At 40.8% G+C, this 16,024-nt stretch overlaps 1 protein-coding gene across 2 annotated transcripts in view; it reads left to right on the top strand.

The window, feature by feature from the left end:
* RFTN2 (raftlin family member 2) overlaps positions 1–16,024 on the top strand; it is a 123,906-nt gene that overhangs the window by 45,641 nt on the left and 62,241 nt on the right. For both annotated transcript variants that reach the window (XM_006152980.3, XM_006152979.2), the window contains exons 3-4: positions 8,347–8,530; positions 12,707–12,821. In XM_006152980.3, coding sequence (XP_006153042.1) covers positions 8,347–8,530; positions 12,707–12,821 — 299 coding nt within the window. The remainder of the gene's footprint in view (positions 1–8,346; positions 8,531–12,706; positions 12,822–16,024) is intronic.

Below are 16,024 nucleotides of genomic sequence, written 5' to 3'. Positions count from 1 at the left end.
ACTTATTAGTATTGATATACAAATTTTTTTCTCCCTTTATAATGTTTCTGGATTTTTCAATTTGTAATTTCTCCTAAAACTCTCTTTTGTGTATATGTACACATGTGTGTTTCTTCTATTAACATTTCTTTTGCATTGAGATTCAAGACATTGCCCTGATTTTTTAATTTTTTTTTATCTCTTCCATGAGTGGGAGAGAGACAGAAACAGAGAGAAGGTACAGGTGGCCCTTGAACAAAGCAGGGATTAGGGACACTGACCTCCCTACCCAAGACAACAAAAAATCTGCATATAACTTTTTACTTCCCCAAAACTTAACTATTGGGTCATCAGAAAAGTCATGACATATTTTTCTATGTTTTTCTATGCCTCATGACTTTTCCGACGATTCAATATTAAAATAATATACTGTTGATCAGAAGCCTTATTGATAGCATAGTTGATTAGCACATATTTTCATGTTATATGTATTATATACTGTATACTTATAATAAAATAAGTCAGAAAAAGAAAATGTTCAGAAAAATCTTAAGGAAGAGAAAACACATATAAAGTACTGTGCAATATTTTCCAATATATTTATCAAAAAAAGTCTACATGTAAGTGGACTCATACAGTTTAACCTTGTTTTTCAAGGATCAACTGAAGGACTGAAGTGTGAGAAATACCACCCAGAGACCAGTAGATGGCATAATGGTTACATCGCTAGATTCCCATATAGTCAACCACAGTTCAAGTCCCAGACCCAGTGGCTTAAAACACACCAGGCGTGTGTGTATGCATGCCCAAAATCCCAAGAGGAGAAGGGATTGCAGCATGACCATCCTCCCAGGGTGTGATTTCTCCCTTTCTGTCTCTCAAGTGAGTGCACACCCCCTATCGCAAAAATCTCTCAAAAAAAAAAAAAAAAAAAAGAAAGAAAGAAAAAGAAAAAGAAATACCACCCCAGTCCAACACACTTTCAGTAGAGAGGATTGCTAAAGGAAAGTGGTTACATGCCTTTCTTATGGAAAAAGTGGATGGAGTTTTTGAGAACTCCAATTTTTGCTTTTTGGGGCGTTTGTGTGTGTGTGTGTTTCAATGAAACTTCATTTTTTTATGCTTCTTAACTTTTTATGATTTCTTCCATTTAATTGTTGTGCATCTTTACAGCACACAATGTGGACTTTTAGAGTATGCATGCAGTATATGACAATCAAATCAAAGATACTACCACATATATTGTTTTCTTTTTTTTTCAGAATTATTTGTTTGTTTGTTATTATTATTTTTTAATTTGACCAGAGCAAGACAGTGAGAAAGAAAGTGAAAGTGAGAAAGCTGGACACCAGGTCCAGGACTTAAACTGCAGTTGGTCATGTAGGAATCCAGCACCTTAACCACCAAACCACCTGCCAGCCCATATACATCATTTTCTTTGGTAGAAATTGAAAGATCTGAAGATACAATGGTAGGGAGGACAAGTATAGAGAACCGTAGAGAAGGAGGATGAAGAACAGAGAGTAGATGAGAGGGACTCAAGAAAGAAATACTTAATAGGCATTTTTTTGTTTTTTTAATTGCCAGAAGTCATAGGTGCTCATCAGAAAGTGAGAGAAAGTGCCCGTCAATGAGGCATGGTCATGCCGTAATCTTCTTTCCTCCTTTTTTTCATCCCATCAGGATTGAGGGCATGCTGTACATATGTCCAGCATGTTTTTCAAGTCACCAGGGCCAGGATTTGAACCACAGTCAGCCATATGGCATCCAGCCCCTCTGTACTGCACTTAACTGACAAACTATAGGGCCATTCTGAGAACTCAGTTTTTGTAAAATGAGGGGTTCTTTGCGCATTTGAATTTTTAGGTTGTTGGCAATCTGCTTTCCAGTTAAGTGGAACAAAAATCTTTAACTTATTCTTTTTTTTGCCCATTTTTCATTATCATACATTTTTGTTTTGTTTTGTTGGTTTTTTGAAGAGGTTTTTCACTACAGGGTGCGTGTGCTTGACAGAAAGAGACAGAGAGACAGAAAGAGACAGAGAGAAAGCGAGAAATCACCCCCCAGGGGGGATGGCCACGCCGCAATCCCTTCTCCTCCATTCTCCTCTCAGGATCTTGGGCACGCACGCACACGCGCCCAGCGTGAGTTTTAAGCCACCGGGTCCGGGATGTGAGCTGCGGTCAGCTACATGGGAATCCAGCAACATAGGCGTTATGCTAAGTGCTGGTCCCATTATCATACATTTTTTTAAATGAGCATGTCAGAGTTCTATTCTGCCCTGCCACCTGCATTTTGGGTAACTATTCCTCTGTCTTCCCAACTTTTCCAGTGCTTAGTCTCACGTGTCAGTCTCTTCTGTGTAGTAGCCCTTCAAATATATCCAGATAGTGTCCGAGTTGCCACATATTATTCTGCCTGATAGCCATCAGGGTCTCCAGACTCCTCGCTCTCCTGAGCACTTCCTTAGAAATGAACTCCAGCTTGTTATTACCTGTCTCTAATGTAACCCGTAAAAGAAACACAATTCACTTATCCATTCAACAGATACTGACTGAACACTATGTGTCAGGTAGTGTTCTGCGTGTAGAGATATGGCAGTGAGCCAAACGAGAATATCCCTGCCTTCATAGACCTTCCATCTGGAAGGCAGATATTAAATGAGATATATATTCTTTCTTTCTTTCTTTTTCTTTTTAAGTTTTGCTATAGGGTGCATGCACTCACCAGAGACAAAGAGAAAGGGGGAAAGTAAGAAATCAGCCTCCAGGGAGGATGGTCACCTTACAATTCTTTCTCCTTTATTCTCCTCTCAGGAGTTTGGGCACGACTGCACACGTAGTGTGTTTTTCAAGCTGCCAGGTCCGGGATTCAAACCAGCAGTCAGCTATAGGGGCTCCAGCTGCCTTGACCTCCACTGGCCCCAACACACCATTACTTTATGTACCACTAAGAAATAAAAAGTGCACCAACTATGACTATTTTCTTATCACTTAGTAATTTTAATTTTTAGCTATGACAAATCTCTTTTAGACTTTCTTTTAAGAATTACTTTATTTCACTTTTTTTATTGATTTATTTTAATTTGACCAGAGAGGGACAGAGCAAGGGGGTGGGGGTAAGTGAGAAAGCAAACCACCAGGTCGGGACTTGAACCACAGTCAGCCATGTGGGAGTTCAGCGCCCTTAACCACCACACCATCTGCTAGTCCAAAGATGGCTGGGTTTAACACGGCTGACTGCACGATTTGAGTCCCAGATCTGGCAACTTGAAAAGCACCCTAAGTGTGTATCTATGTGTGCTCAAAATTCCTTGAGGAGAATGGAGGAAGAAGAGGGATTGTGACATGGTCATTCCTTCTGCAAGGTACTTCTCATTTTCTATCTCATCCTCTTGGGATTTGGGGAATGCACACAACATGTTCAGCGTGTTTCTCAAGGTGCCAGGTCCAGCATTCGATCCATGCAGTTGGCCATGTGGAATATGACTCCTTTAACCACTAAACCATGGGGACTAGCCCTAAATTTTAAAGTTTTTGTTTTTTTTTAACCACTAGTATATGTATTTACATGTATTTAAATGCATACAATATCAATAAAAAATATTCTAATCTAGTAAAATATACATGACATATAATCACAATAACCAGCTTTAATTTTTTAAAAAGAATCATTTTATTGAACTTTATTTTATTTATGTATGTATTTATTTATTTTAATTTGACTAGAGGGGGACAGAGAGAGAGAAAGAGGGAAAGCGAGCCACCAGGTCCGGGACTTGAACTGCTGTTGGCCATGTGGGAATCCAGCGCCCTTAACCACCACACCACCTGCCAGCCCCTAGTTTTTGATCGATATTACTAACTACATTCACATTGCATACAGCCATCACTACTATTTATGTCCAGGTGACATAAAATCTTTAATTTTATGATGAAGGTAGCATTATAGAACTAAAATAATATAATTAACTGCTGAACATCTGGTGAAGACACAGAATAATGCAAATCCTCTATGTGTAGTAATTACTTAAGTGCCTCTTAAGCTCATCGAATGCCTTTCTTGTGTTGGCTCCTGCTCTTTTCCACTCACTGGGGCAAAGGCAAAGAACTGAGCAGCCTAATGGGCTCTGAGCTTTAACCCAGAGCTCCTGGAGAGTGATTTTCCCAATCCTGAGTTTTCATTTCTGGGGTTTCCTTCAAGCAGCGATGTCAAAGTAGACTTGGTAAGACAACACACAACCTAACAGTGACTTCTTCCAAGGCAGCAGCATCAACCACACATTCTCCTGAGCCCATGAGCGCATGCAAGCTCTCTGAACAAAAAACCACATTCTTCTCTTCATGAAATCATTTTTTGTCAGTGGTAAGAACATCTTCCAGATTTCTCATTGGATTCCACTCCAAGATGGTTCCAATTTAACTCTGTGTACATAGTTTTCCTCATTATAGTATTATTAACATAAGAAACATAAGACAAGGCCTTATGCTAAAGCCTTCTGAAATGAATACGACCTTTACCTCTATCTCTTTGCCTTCCCCTGTGTTCCTGGCCACCCCCACTTTTATGATCAAAAGAATAAAAAACAATTCCACCAACATTTCCTGTGTTTTTCCCTTGTTTTGTCTCTCTTCTACAGGGCCTGGGAAACCTGCGCAATTGTTCCTGAAAATACTAACCCAACTTTTTTCATTTCCACTAGCTAACCTTGATCGCTTTCCCTCTTTTATGCAACAATTTCACCTCTTAATTCCCCTAATGAACAGTGTTCCCAATTTAACATAGTGATCTAAGGAACAGATGAGGCATAGAAAGACATGCATTAGGTAGGTTCTCTGCCTTTAAGGAATTCTTAGCCTACCAGCCAAGACAGACATACAAACACATTATTACAATTTTATTATAATAGAGTCTGAAAGGGCACTAGTAGAAGTATATGCAGCACAGAGGAGGGAATGACCAACTCAGGCTGGCCAGGGACAGGGAAGGAAATGACCTGGTGGCCTGAAACCACCAGGGGAGTTCACAGGGCACTTCAGAACAAGCTGCAAAAGAGAAGGGATGACAAGAGTGAAGGCTGAATCAATATGCAAAGGCTCCAAGACTTTGTAGGAAAGTTCTTTCCTATTGTGCAAAAGCATTTCCATTTTCTGCAGCAAACCATCTGATCCTTTGAAAGACTGGAATTTTCAAGTCAGCAGGTGGTACAGAAGTTAAGGCAGCTGGATCCCACATGGCCAACTGCACTGTTCGAGTCTTGAATCATGCATCTTGAAAAATCACACCAAACACGTGTGTGCTTGCTCTAAATCCCAAGAGGAAAATGAAGGAGAAGGGATGGTGGCATGGTCATCCCCCCATCTCTCTCACTCTGTCTCTCTCCAGCAAACGCACGTATCCTATAGCAAAAACTATGGGGGGGGGGGTAGGTAAGACTATGGGGCCAGCAGGTGTCATGGTGGTTATGGTGCTGGATTCCCTCATGGCTGACCATGGTTTGAGTCTCAGATCTGGCAGCTTTCTTTCTTTCTCTCTCATCTCTCTCTAGTGAGTGCACTTGCCCTATAACAAATTAAAAATAATAAAATTAAATAAATATTTTTTAAAAGACTGTAATTTTCTTGGGACCAGCAGTTAGCGTAATGGCTATGTCACTGGACTCCCATGTAGTTGACCACGGTTTGCATCCTGGAGCCGTTGGCTTAAACTCACGCTGGGCACGTGTGCATGCGTGCCCAAGATCCTGAGAGGAGAAGGGATTTTGGCGTGGTCATCCCCTGTGGGGGGTGATTTCTCGCTTTCTGTCTCTCTGTCTCTCTCTGTCTGGTGAGCACACACACCCTATAGCAAAAACCTCTCAAAAAAAAAAAGTCATAAGACTGTAATTTTCTTCAAAATTTTCTAGGATTAATATATAATTCTTAAATATAATTCTAGGTTATATTTCATCCCTTAGTCTTAAGAGTTTGTTCCATTTTACTTGATATTTTTCAATTCCTTTGTTTAGAAATCAGAGATGGACAAAGTAATGACAAATGGTTGAGATGATGGATATGTTAATTACCCTGATTTAATAATTACACATTGTAATCTTCTACTGAAAAATCTCATTGTGCTCCAATTATACACATAAATATGTATAATTATTATATGTCAAGTTTTTAAAATACAAATAAAAGTCAGAGTTGATAGTTAAAATACACACACACAAAAAAAGTAAAACCAAATGAGTCACAGAATTGCCCCATGTTCAGGCAGGGGCTGGGCTGTTTACAAGGAAGCCCAGCTGTTCCTTCAAAGCCCAGGATTACTCTTTGTTTTTATTTCTATTCATAATGGTGAAGAAACTATATTGTAAGAATATTAATTTAAACCCTAAATATGATGAAAATTGGAGGAAATGGTTTCATCCTGGTTTATATGACTTTTCTGTTGAATGCTTTATTTTAGTTTGAGAAGTTGGCATGCATACCCACGGCTGGCGGATTTCTGTTCCATAGCAGTGTGAGGGGAGGAGGGGATTTCCACTGACCCCTCTTCCTCGTCTGCTTCTCAACCTCCTTCCCGTATTCAGGCAATGAGCAGCAGTTCTTTGCCAGACGCTGCTGACCGCACTGACCAACTCTGCCCCATACCTAGAATTAATTTTGTACGTTTTGTTATTCAAGAGATAATCAAAAGAAAAGTCTATTTCTAGATTGTAATTATTGCTTGTTTTCCATAAAATGAGAAATACTATTACAGAAAATAAAGTTATTTAAATTAATGCTAGAATAGTAGTAATGTTTTCCCAAATAACACACTCTTTTACCATTCTAAGGACTGCACAGATAGTACTATGATGTAGTTTATGGAAATAGAAGTGTTTTCCCTCATTCAAGGGATGTTTCGATTATACGGTAATTTCACACTTAAATTTCTTCTATATAATTTTTATTTATTAAAAGAATTTCTGGATTCCTTTACTTTTTTTTCTTTCTTCTTTCTTCCTCTCTTTCTCTTTTGTTTATGACAAAGGGCACATGTGCTTGCTGGAGAGAGTCAGAGAAAAAGAGAGAGAGAGAAAGAGAGAGAGAGAGGGAAGGGAAAAGTAAGAAACCACCTTCCATGGAGAATGACAATGCCACAATCCCTTCACCTCCATTTCTCTTGCATTTCAGGATTTAGGACACTCACACTCATGTGCCCAGCGTGTTTCTTTCAAGCTTGCAGGTCTAGGATTTAAATCACACAACCATGTAGGATCCAGCTCTCTTAACCAGCACACCACCAACTGGCCCTCTTTACTTTTCCAATTTTTTTTTTTTTTTTTTTGGAGAGATTTTCACTGTAGGGCGCGTGCGCTCGCCAGACAGACAGAGAGAGACATAGAGACAGAAAGCGAGAAATCACCCCCCAGGGGGGATGGTCACGCCGCAATCCCTTCTCCTCCATTCTCCTCTCGGGATCTTGGGCGGGCACGCACGTACAAGCACCCGGCGTGAGTTTTAAGTCACCGGGTCTGGGACACGAACCGCGGTCGACTACGTGGGAGTCCAGCGACATAGCCATTACGCTAACTGCTGGTTCCCTACTTTTCCAATTTTTTCACTCAAGCATTTGAGTGCTATAAGAAGTGCTATAAGTAATTGTATTTTTAGCTTCATAAAGAAAGCTCTTGGTATTTCCTCTTCAAGAAATGCCATTTCTCCCATTTTTAATTTTTATATCTGCACAAATTTTATTTTCAGGAAGTTATGTATCTTGTTCAGAGTCATAAAAACTATTGGTCTTTCGAATTTTGTTTCTTTTGTTCTTGTCTTATTATGTATTACTCAAATAAAATCCTAAAAACATAAAACTTTTTGGGCCAGTCAGTGACTTGGTAGTTAGGGCAGCTGGATCCCACATGGCCAACTGTGTGATTCAAGTCCCTGACTTGACAGCTTGAAAAACACACCAGGTGCATGTGTGCACATGCCCAGAATTCCAGGAGGAGAATGGAGGACGAAGCATCACCACAGGGGGGTAATTTCTCACTCCTCCCCCAACCCTGCCTCTCTTCTGGCAAGAGCATATGCCCTATAACAAACTAAATACATACATACATACATACATACATACATACATAGAGCTACCTTAATTGAAAAAAAAATTAAGGCATTGTATTTCTGCTACAACACATAATAGGCATTTACCAGTTCATAGGTCACTTTTGATTTTTCATGAAATGAATTTAGAAAATATATAATACATTTTAGTGTAACTTTATTTGAGATTAAGCTATATGGATATTTTTCTTATTCATTAGTATCATCACATATAAATAGGAATAATGTATTATTCAAACTTAAGAATGAAAATTTATCTTTGCTTTTGATATTTCAGCTTCATCGAACCCAGAAGTCATCCAGATAAATTCAATTCTGGATATAGTATCAAAAGTGGAAGACTATTACCTTAAAGGCTATATTGTTGGGGCTGTTCATCCTGTTATACAACCCACAGGACAGCAAAAACACCTGCCAGCAAGTTACTTATATAGAGTGGTGCTGTCACGCTTGAAATTGAGGTAAGCACGGGGCTCTAGGAAACAGTCACACTAAGAGCATGAAAGTGACAGTCTTCGTCTCAAAGATAAGAAATTTTGAACAAGGTGATGGAGAATAAAGGACGGTTGGGGATTTTGGGTTAAGGCACTTTTTCAAGTGGTTGAACCTGGACTGAAGCAAAGAAATTCACATCTCCTTCCCCAAAACTCCCGATGATATTAGCTCCTTGGAGACGAACAGGTCCTCGACGAGGATGTCCGTGAATGAAAGGAAAGCAAAATAGACTCTAGAGGCCCCTGAGAGCTCCTGTAACAAGCTGAGCCGAAGAGGAAATAGCAGTTAGCTACAAAGCCATCCCTGAAAGAGCTGACCACCCCTGTGAGACCCTTTCACTGAGCTTTTGAACTGTCCTATCTTGTTCCATTAACAGTGCAACTCTCTCTACTTTCTTAAACTTTTATAACTATGCCAAGTTCTTACAACTGGATAGACCTTTTGTCTACTTTTCCCCAAAAATAAGATGTAAAAGCCATTCTTTGGGGAACCAGCAGTTAGCGTAATGGCTATGTCGCTGGACTCCCACGTAGTCGACCGCGGTTCGTGTCCCCGACCCGGTGGCTTAAAACTCATGCCGGGCGCATGTGCGTGCATGCCCAAGATCCTGAGAGGAGAATGGAGGAGAAGGGATTGCAGCGTGACCATCCCCCCTGGGGGGTGATTTCTCGCTTTCTGTCTCTATGTCTCTCTCTGTCTGTCTGGCGAGCGCACGCGCCCTACAGTGAAAATCTCTCCAAAAAAAAAAAACAAAAAACATTCTTTTGTTTGTTTGTTATAGGATGCATATACACTTACTGAAGAGAGACAGAGAAAGAGAGAGAGAGAAAGCAAGAAATCACTCCCAGGGTATGGCCATACCATAATCCCTTCTCCTCTCTTCTCCACTTGGGGTTTTGGACATGCATGCACACCCACCTGGCATGATTTTCAAGCCAGATCTGGGACTCGAACCATGGTCAGCCATGTCGTAGTCCAGCACCTTAACCACCATGCCACCTTCTGGTCCCCCCCACCATTTTTTAAATAGCTACTTTTCCAAACAATAGTGCAACTTTTTTGGCAGCCCAGATTATAAATTTGATGGTTTTCATAGTAAATACTGTTGCCCTTTCCAATGAATAATGAAAGTAACCCGACCAATGTCTTAAATTAACACATTAATTTTTTTTCAAGTTTATTTATTTCTTCCATAAGCAAGAGAGACAGAGAGACAGAGACAGACCCCCATAAGGGTCTTAACCCAGCCATCCACCCCCAGCCTTAGTCAGCCTCAACCATAGGCATGTGCGGGCCCAGCATACTCAGGGAGGTCTTTGGATGTGAACCCAAAACTTTCCCATGTGAGTCCCTCAGAGTGTCTTGTCTTATCACTGCTCTACCATCCGGCCCCCAACACATTAAATCTTTAAACTATATATACATATAGATATATATACACATATACACACATATACACATATATACACGCACACACACTCACACATACATGTATGTATGTATATATGATGTATACCAAAGGGCTCGTGCATTCATGTGAGAGAAAAAAAGAGAATTTAAGAGAGAAAGCACCCTGCAATCCTCATTCCCTCCATTTCTCCATCCCTTCAGGATCCTAGGCTTATGTACACATGCCTGGCATGTTTTTCCAGCTTCCAGGGTCAGGATTTGAGCCATAGACCTTATGCGAATCCAACTCTCTCTGCACAGCACTTAAATGCTGTACTACAAGGCCAGACCCAATACTTTTAAATATTTTTTTACATAACTTCTCATCTATATTAACATCATCTCAAAAAGCAGGGTAAAAATCGCCTTCTCTTGGGGCTGGCAGGTGATGTGGTGGTTAAGGGTGTTGGACTCCCACATGGCTGACCACAGTTCAAGTCCCAGACCTGGTGGCTCTGTCTCTCTCTCTCTTTTTCTCTCTCTCTCCCCTTCTCTGGTCAAACTTTAAATAAATTAATTAATATTTTTTAAAAGTTATCTTCTCTTTATAGTGATAGATCAATCACAGTGACTTTAAGTATGAAAGGTCTAAACAGAGAAAGAAAAATAAAATTAAAGGAAAATAAGCTAAAAAAAGAAGAGAAAGAAAGGTTCATGTAAAATTCTAGGTAGGGGCCAGGCAGTGGCGGGGTAGCTAAGGCAGCTGGATCCCACATGGTCAACAGCACAGTCTGAGTACCAGACTCAGTGGCTTGGAAAACACACCAGGTACCTGTAACACGTGTGCCCAAAATCCTGAGAGGAGAATGGAGGAAGAATTGCAGCCTGGCCTTTCCTCCCTGGGGGTGTTTTATCCCCATTTTTTCTCTCTTTCTCTCTCTCTCTCTCTCTCTCTCTCTCTCTCTCTCTCTCTCCTGTGAGCACACACACCCTGTAGCAAATTAAAAAAAAAAAAAGTTCCAGGTTTTAAAAAATTATTTATTTAGTTCCATTTATTATTGCTATTTGCTATAGGGCACAAGTGCTCACCAGAAAGAGAGAAAGTGAGAAAGCAAGCTGCTAGGTTCAGGACTTGAACCATATATTTGTATCTCGCATATACAAGAGCCTGTGTTTATAAGCCTGTGCTCACGCTTCAACTTTCACCAGATATGAAGGCTCATCAAATATTTGCTAGTTCAAGCATTACTAAACAAACATGACATTTTTCCACAGTAATAATGCTTATGTCCTAATTATATATATATATATATATCAGAAAAGAAGAAAAAGGAAAAAAGGCGAAATGTAGCTGCATTTAAACAGGATTTTTACTGGTGGTATTGTACAATAATGAGGTCTGACAATGATCTAAAATCTTTTCTATTTTGGTTGGAACTGCCATCTTCCAGTTCATTCACCAAAATGACAAACAAGAGAAAGAGGAGAGAGGCACCCAATATACGTTTTTCAGGTCTTTTAAAAAACATGGAGTGGTTCTTTTGACAACATACACACAAATCTACAAGAAAGGTGATATAGTAGACATCAAGGGAATGAGTACTGTTCGAAAAGGAATGCCCCACAAATGCTACCATGGCAGAACTGAAGCATCTACAGTGTTACCCACTATGCTGTTGGTGTTGTTGTAAGCAAACAAGGGCAAGATTCTTGCCAAGAGAATTAACGTGCGTATTGAGCATATTAAGCATTCTAAGAGCAGGATGGCTTCCTAAAATGTGTGAAGGAAAATGACCAGAAAATGAAGGAAGCCAAAGAGAAAAGTACCTGGTTTCAACTGAAGCCAGACTGTCCCACCCAGAGAAGCACACTTTGTGAGAACCAATGGAAAGGAGCCTGAGCTTCTGGAACCTATTCCCTGTGAAGTCATGGCATGATAACAAACTCTGGTCTATATAATAAATAAATAAATAAAATCATTTCTCATAAATTTGATTTTTAACACATTTATTTATTTATCTATTTGTTATGATTTATCAAGCCAAAGTGTCCAGGATTCGAACCATGGTCAACCAGGTGGGAATCCAGCACACCGTAGCCACTATGCCACCTACTGACTCTCTCATAAATTTGTTAAAAGAACAAACATGAAGACATGAACTTTTTCCATTTTTTTAAGAATTATTTTATTTTGGGGCTGGCAGGTGGAGTGGTGGTTAAGGGCGCTGGACTCCCCACGTGACCTACCACAGTTTGAGTCCGAACCTGGTGGCTTGCTTTCTCACTTTTTCCTTCTCTCACTCTCTGGTCAAATTAAAATTAATTAATTAATTAAAAAGATGTTTTTAAATAATTATTTTATTCTATTTATTTTCATTATTATTACTAATTTTATTTGACCAGAGAGTGAGAGAAGGAAAAAGTGAGAAAGCAAGCCACCAGGTTCAGGGCTCAAACCACTCTCAACGGCATGAGAATCTAGTGCCTTAACCACCGTGCCCCATGATGGCTCCAGTTTTCCCTTTTAAATTAGACATTAAATTAATAGACATTTAAATTAAGGAAATGTAAGTGAATAGAAGTTACTGTGTTTCCTCTGGCATTTTTATGCAAAAAGATAACTCTCAGGCTTGAAATAACAAAGTAGTATTACTTTGACTGTATGTGTGAGTTACTCATTCATTTTCACATGAGCGCCTTCACAGAAAAGCATCCACCAGCTTCCAACCATGAACATGTCTTCTCTGTTGCAGCCCGAAGCATCCAGCAGCACCCAGTGGACAAAGACGCCCACGGCTTGTAATTGAGGAGTGTCCTCTAACTTATGAGACCCAAACAAACGACATAGCAAAAGAGCTGATAGAAAAGGTACTGAATGTAGACATTTTTTTCATGGGATGTTCAGAAACTTTTGGTATTTCTTCATCGATTTTCTTTTTTACTTTAAAAAGAATAGGAGGGCCAGCCCATGGTGTAGTGGTTAAGGCAGCTAGATTCCCCTACAGCCAACAGTGCAGTTCGAGTCCTGGATACCAGGGCTTGATAAACATCGCCAGGCGTATGTGCATGTATGCCCAAAATTTGAAGGGAGGGGGAAATGGGGAGGAGGGAACTACGACATGACAACGGTGGTTGGGGGAGTGCATTCTCATTCTCTCTCGTCCCAGTAAGCACACTCACCCTCTGGCAATAAATAAATAAATAAATAATGGAGTGATATGTGACTTATGCTGCCACCATTTAAAGCAGATTGAAGCACTTGTACCAAATTGTACAGGCTAAAATAGAAATGCAAGCCAATGAAAAACAATGAGGCGGGTAGTGAGAAAGTGGTTATGTCACTGGACTCCAACCTGATCAGCCATAGTTCAAGTCCTAGGCCCGGTGACTTGAAACTCACGCAGGATTCATGTGCATGCATTCCCAAAATCCCAAGAGGAGACTGCAGGAAAAGAGATTGAGGTGTGGCCGTCTCCCCCGAGGAGTGATTTCTCACTTTCTGTCTCTCTTCTTTCTCTGTCTCTCTGGTGAGCACACATGCCCTACAGCAAAACTCTCTCTCTCAGAAAAGAAAAAGACTAGAGATACCAGAAGTAAACTTAAACACATATAAGAAGTCTAATAACAAACCTGATCAATAAAATGGAGGAATAACCAGTACTTAGTAACGGGAAAGTGGACAATTGTTCTGTAGAATAGATTCCACACATTTCAAATGAGATGAACAAGTCATTTTCCCCTCATAGGGCACATGCACTCATCGAAGAGAGAAAGAGAGGGAACATGAGAAATCATCCCCCAGGGGGGAATGTCATGTCACAATCCTTTCTCCTCCATTCTCTTTTCAGGTTTTGGGGCATGCACACACACACACCTGGCATGATTTTCAAACCTCTGTGTCTGGGATTTGAACCACCATTGGCCATGTATGAATCCAGCACCTTAACCTCCATGCCATCTGCTGACCCCATTGAACAGATCATTTTTTTAAATATTAAAAATCTGGGACCAGCAGTTAGCATAACGGCTATGTCGCTGGACTCCCACGTAGTCCATCGTGGTTTGAGTCCCAGACCTGGCAGCTTAAACTCACGCTGGGCACATGTGCGTGCGTGCCTAGGATCCCGAGAGGAGAATGGAGGAGAAGGGATTACGGCGTGGCCATCTCCCCTGGGGCGGGGGGGAGTTTCTCGTTTCTCTGTCTCTCCCTGTCTGTCTGGCGAGCGCACGTGCCCTATAGCAAAAAAAACTCTCCAAAAAAAGAAAAAAAAAAATCTAGGGCCAGCAGATGACGTGATGGTTACATCACTGGACTCCCCCATGACTGACCACAGTTCAAGTACTGGACCCAGCAGCTTCAAATTCACAGTGAGTGTGTGTGTACAAATGCCCAAAATCCCAAGAGGAGACTAGAGGAGAAGGGACTGCAGTGTGGCCATCTCCCTGAGGAGTGATTTTTCACTTTCTGTCTCTCTGTCTCTCTCTGTCTCACTGGTGAGCACATGCACCCTATAGCAAAAATCTCTCTAAAAATAAATAAATAAATAGTAGAATAAAATATTAAAAATCTGAAGGAAAATGGAAGAGTAAGCATGTTTGATTATGAGTAGATCGAGGAGTTAAAATATATAAAGAGAATTTATGTGCCAGGAAAACTCCGCTTTAAAAAAAAAAAAGAAAAAAAGAATCAAGAGGAAATCTGCATCACACGTGTCCTATGAGAGCTTTGTTTTCAGGATATGTAGGAAGTAAATTTAAGTACCTGAATGTGCTGTCTAGTCTTACATGGACAGAGTCCACGACTGCAAATACAAAAGGAAATTTAAATAAGAAAGAGTCAACTGGCAACAGGTTCACCCTAATCATTTTTTTTTCTTTTTTTGGAGAGGTTTTTGCTATAGGGCACGTGCACTCACCAGACAGACAGAGACAGACAGAGAGACAGAAAGCGAGAAATCAACCCCCAGGGGGGATGGCCACGCCGCAATCCCTTCTCCATTCTCTTCTCAGGATCTTGGGCATGCACGCACATGCGCCTGGCATGAGTTTAAGCCACCAGGTCCAGGACTCAAACCACAGTCGACTACGTGGGAGTCCAGCGACATAACCATTATGCTAACTGCTGGTCTCGCACCCTAATCATTTTTAATGTAAGTTAAAAACTGAGGGACTAGCAGATGGCGTATGGGTTACCTTACTAGACTCCCACGTAGTCACCCATGGTTCAAGTTCTGGACCCAACTTAAAACTCATGCCGGGAGACCATCAAATAGTGTAATGGTACATTGCTGGACTCCCACATAGTTGACCATGGTTCAAGTCCCAGACCCAGCCACTTAAAATACACCAGGTGCATGTGAGTGCGTACCCAAGATCCCAAGAGGAGAACGGATTGTGGTATGGCCATCTCCTCTGAGAAGGTGATTTCTTGCTTTTGATCTCTCTGTCTCTCTTTGTCTCTCCAGCAAGTGCCTGCACCCTATAGTAAAATCTATCGAAAAAAAAACAAAAAACAAAAAAACAAACCTCATGCCAAGCACATGTGCATGTGTGCCCAAGACTCTGAGAGAAAAATGGAGGAGAAGGGATTGTGGCATGGCCATCCCTGCTGGAGGATGATTTCTTATTTCTCTCTCTCTGTCTTTCTCTGTCTCTCCAGCAAGCACACACCCCCATAGCAAAATAATCTCTCAAAAACAATCAAACAAAACAAACAAACAAAAACAAACAAACAAACAAACAAAAACACAAGAATTAATACTTCACCAGTATTTAGCTGGGAAATTAAATTGAAAAATTTTTTTAATTACCAGAGGATGTGGGTTCTTGCCAGAGGGAGACAGAGAGAGGAAGGAGAAAGCACTCCCAGTAGAGCATGTTCAAGCTGCAATCCCTTCTTTTCCATTTCTCTATCCCATTAGGATTTGGGGCATGCATAGGCACGCGCGCGCGCACACACACACACACACACACACACACACACACACAGTCACTGGTTAGATTCATCGTGGGTAGGTAAGGCACTACCACTGTGGTAACCTCTGTCATTGTGGGGGGTCCGTTACGGCCAA

This window comes from Tupaia chinensis, unplaced genomic scaffold, assembly GCF_000334495.1.
Source record: "Tupaia chinensis unplaced genomic scaffold, TupChi_1.0 Scaffold000361_1, whole genome shotgun sequence".
Classification (NCBI taxonomy): Eukaryota; Metazoa; Chordata; class Mammalia; order Scandentia; family Tupaiidae; genus Tupaia; species Tupaia belangeri.
The sequence above is the reverse complement of the archived record's forward strand: the minus strand, read 5'-3'. Positions and strand labels throughout refer to the sequence as shown.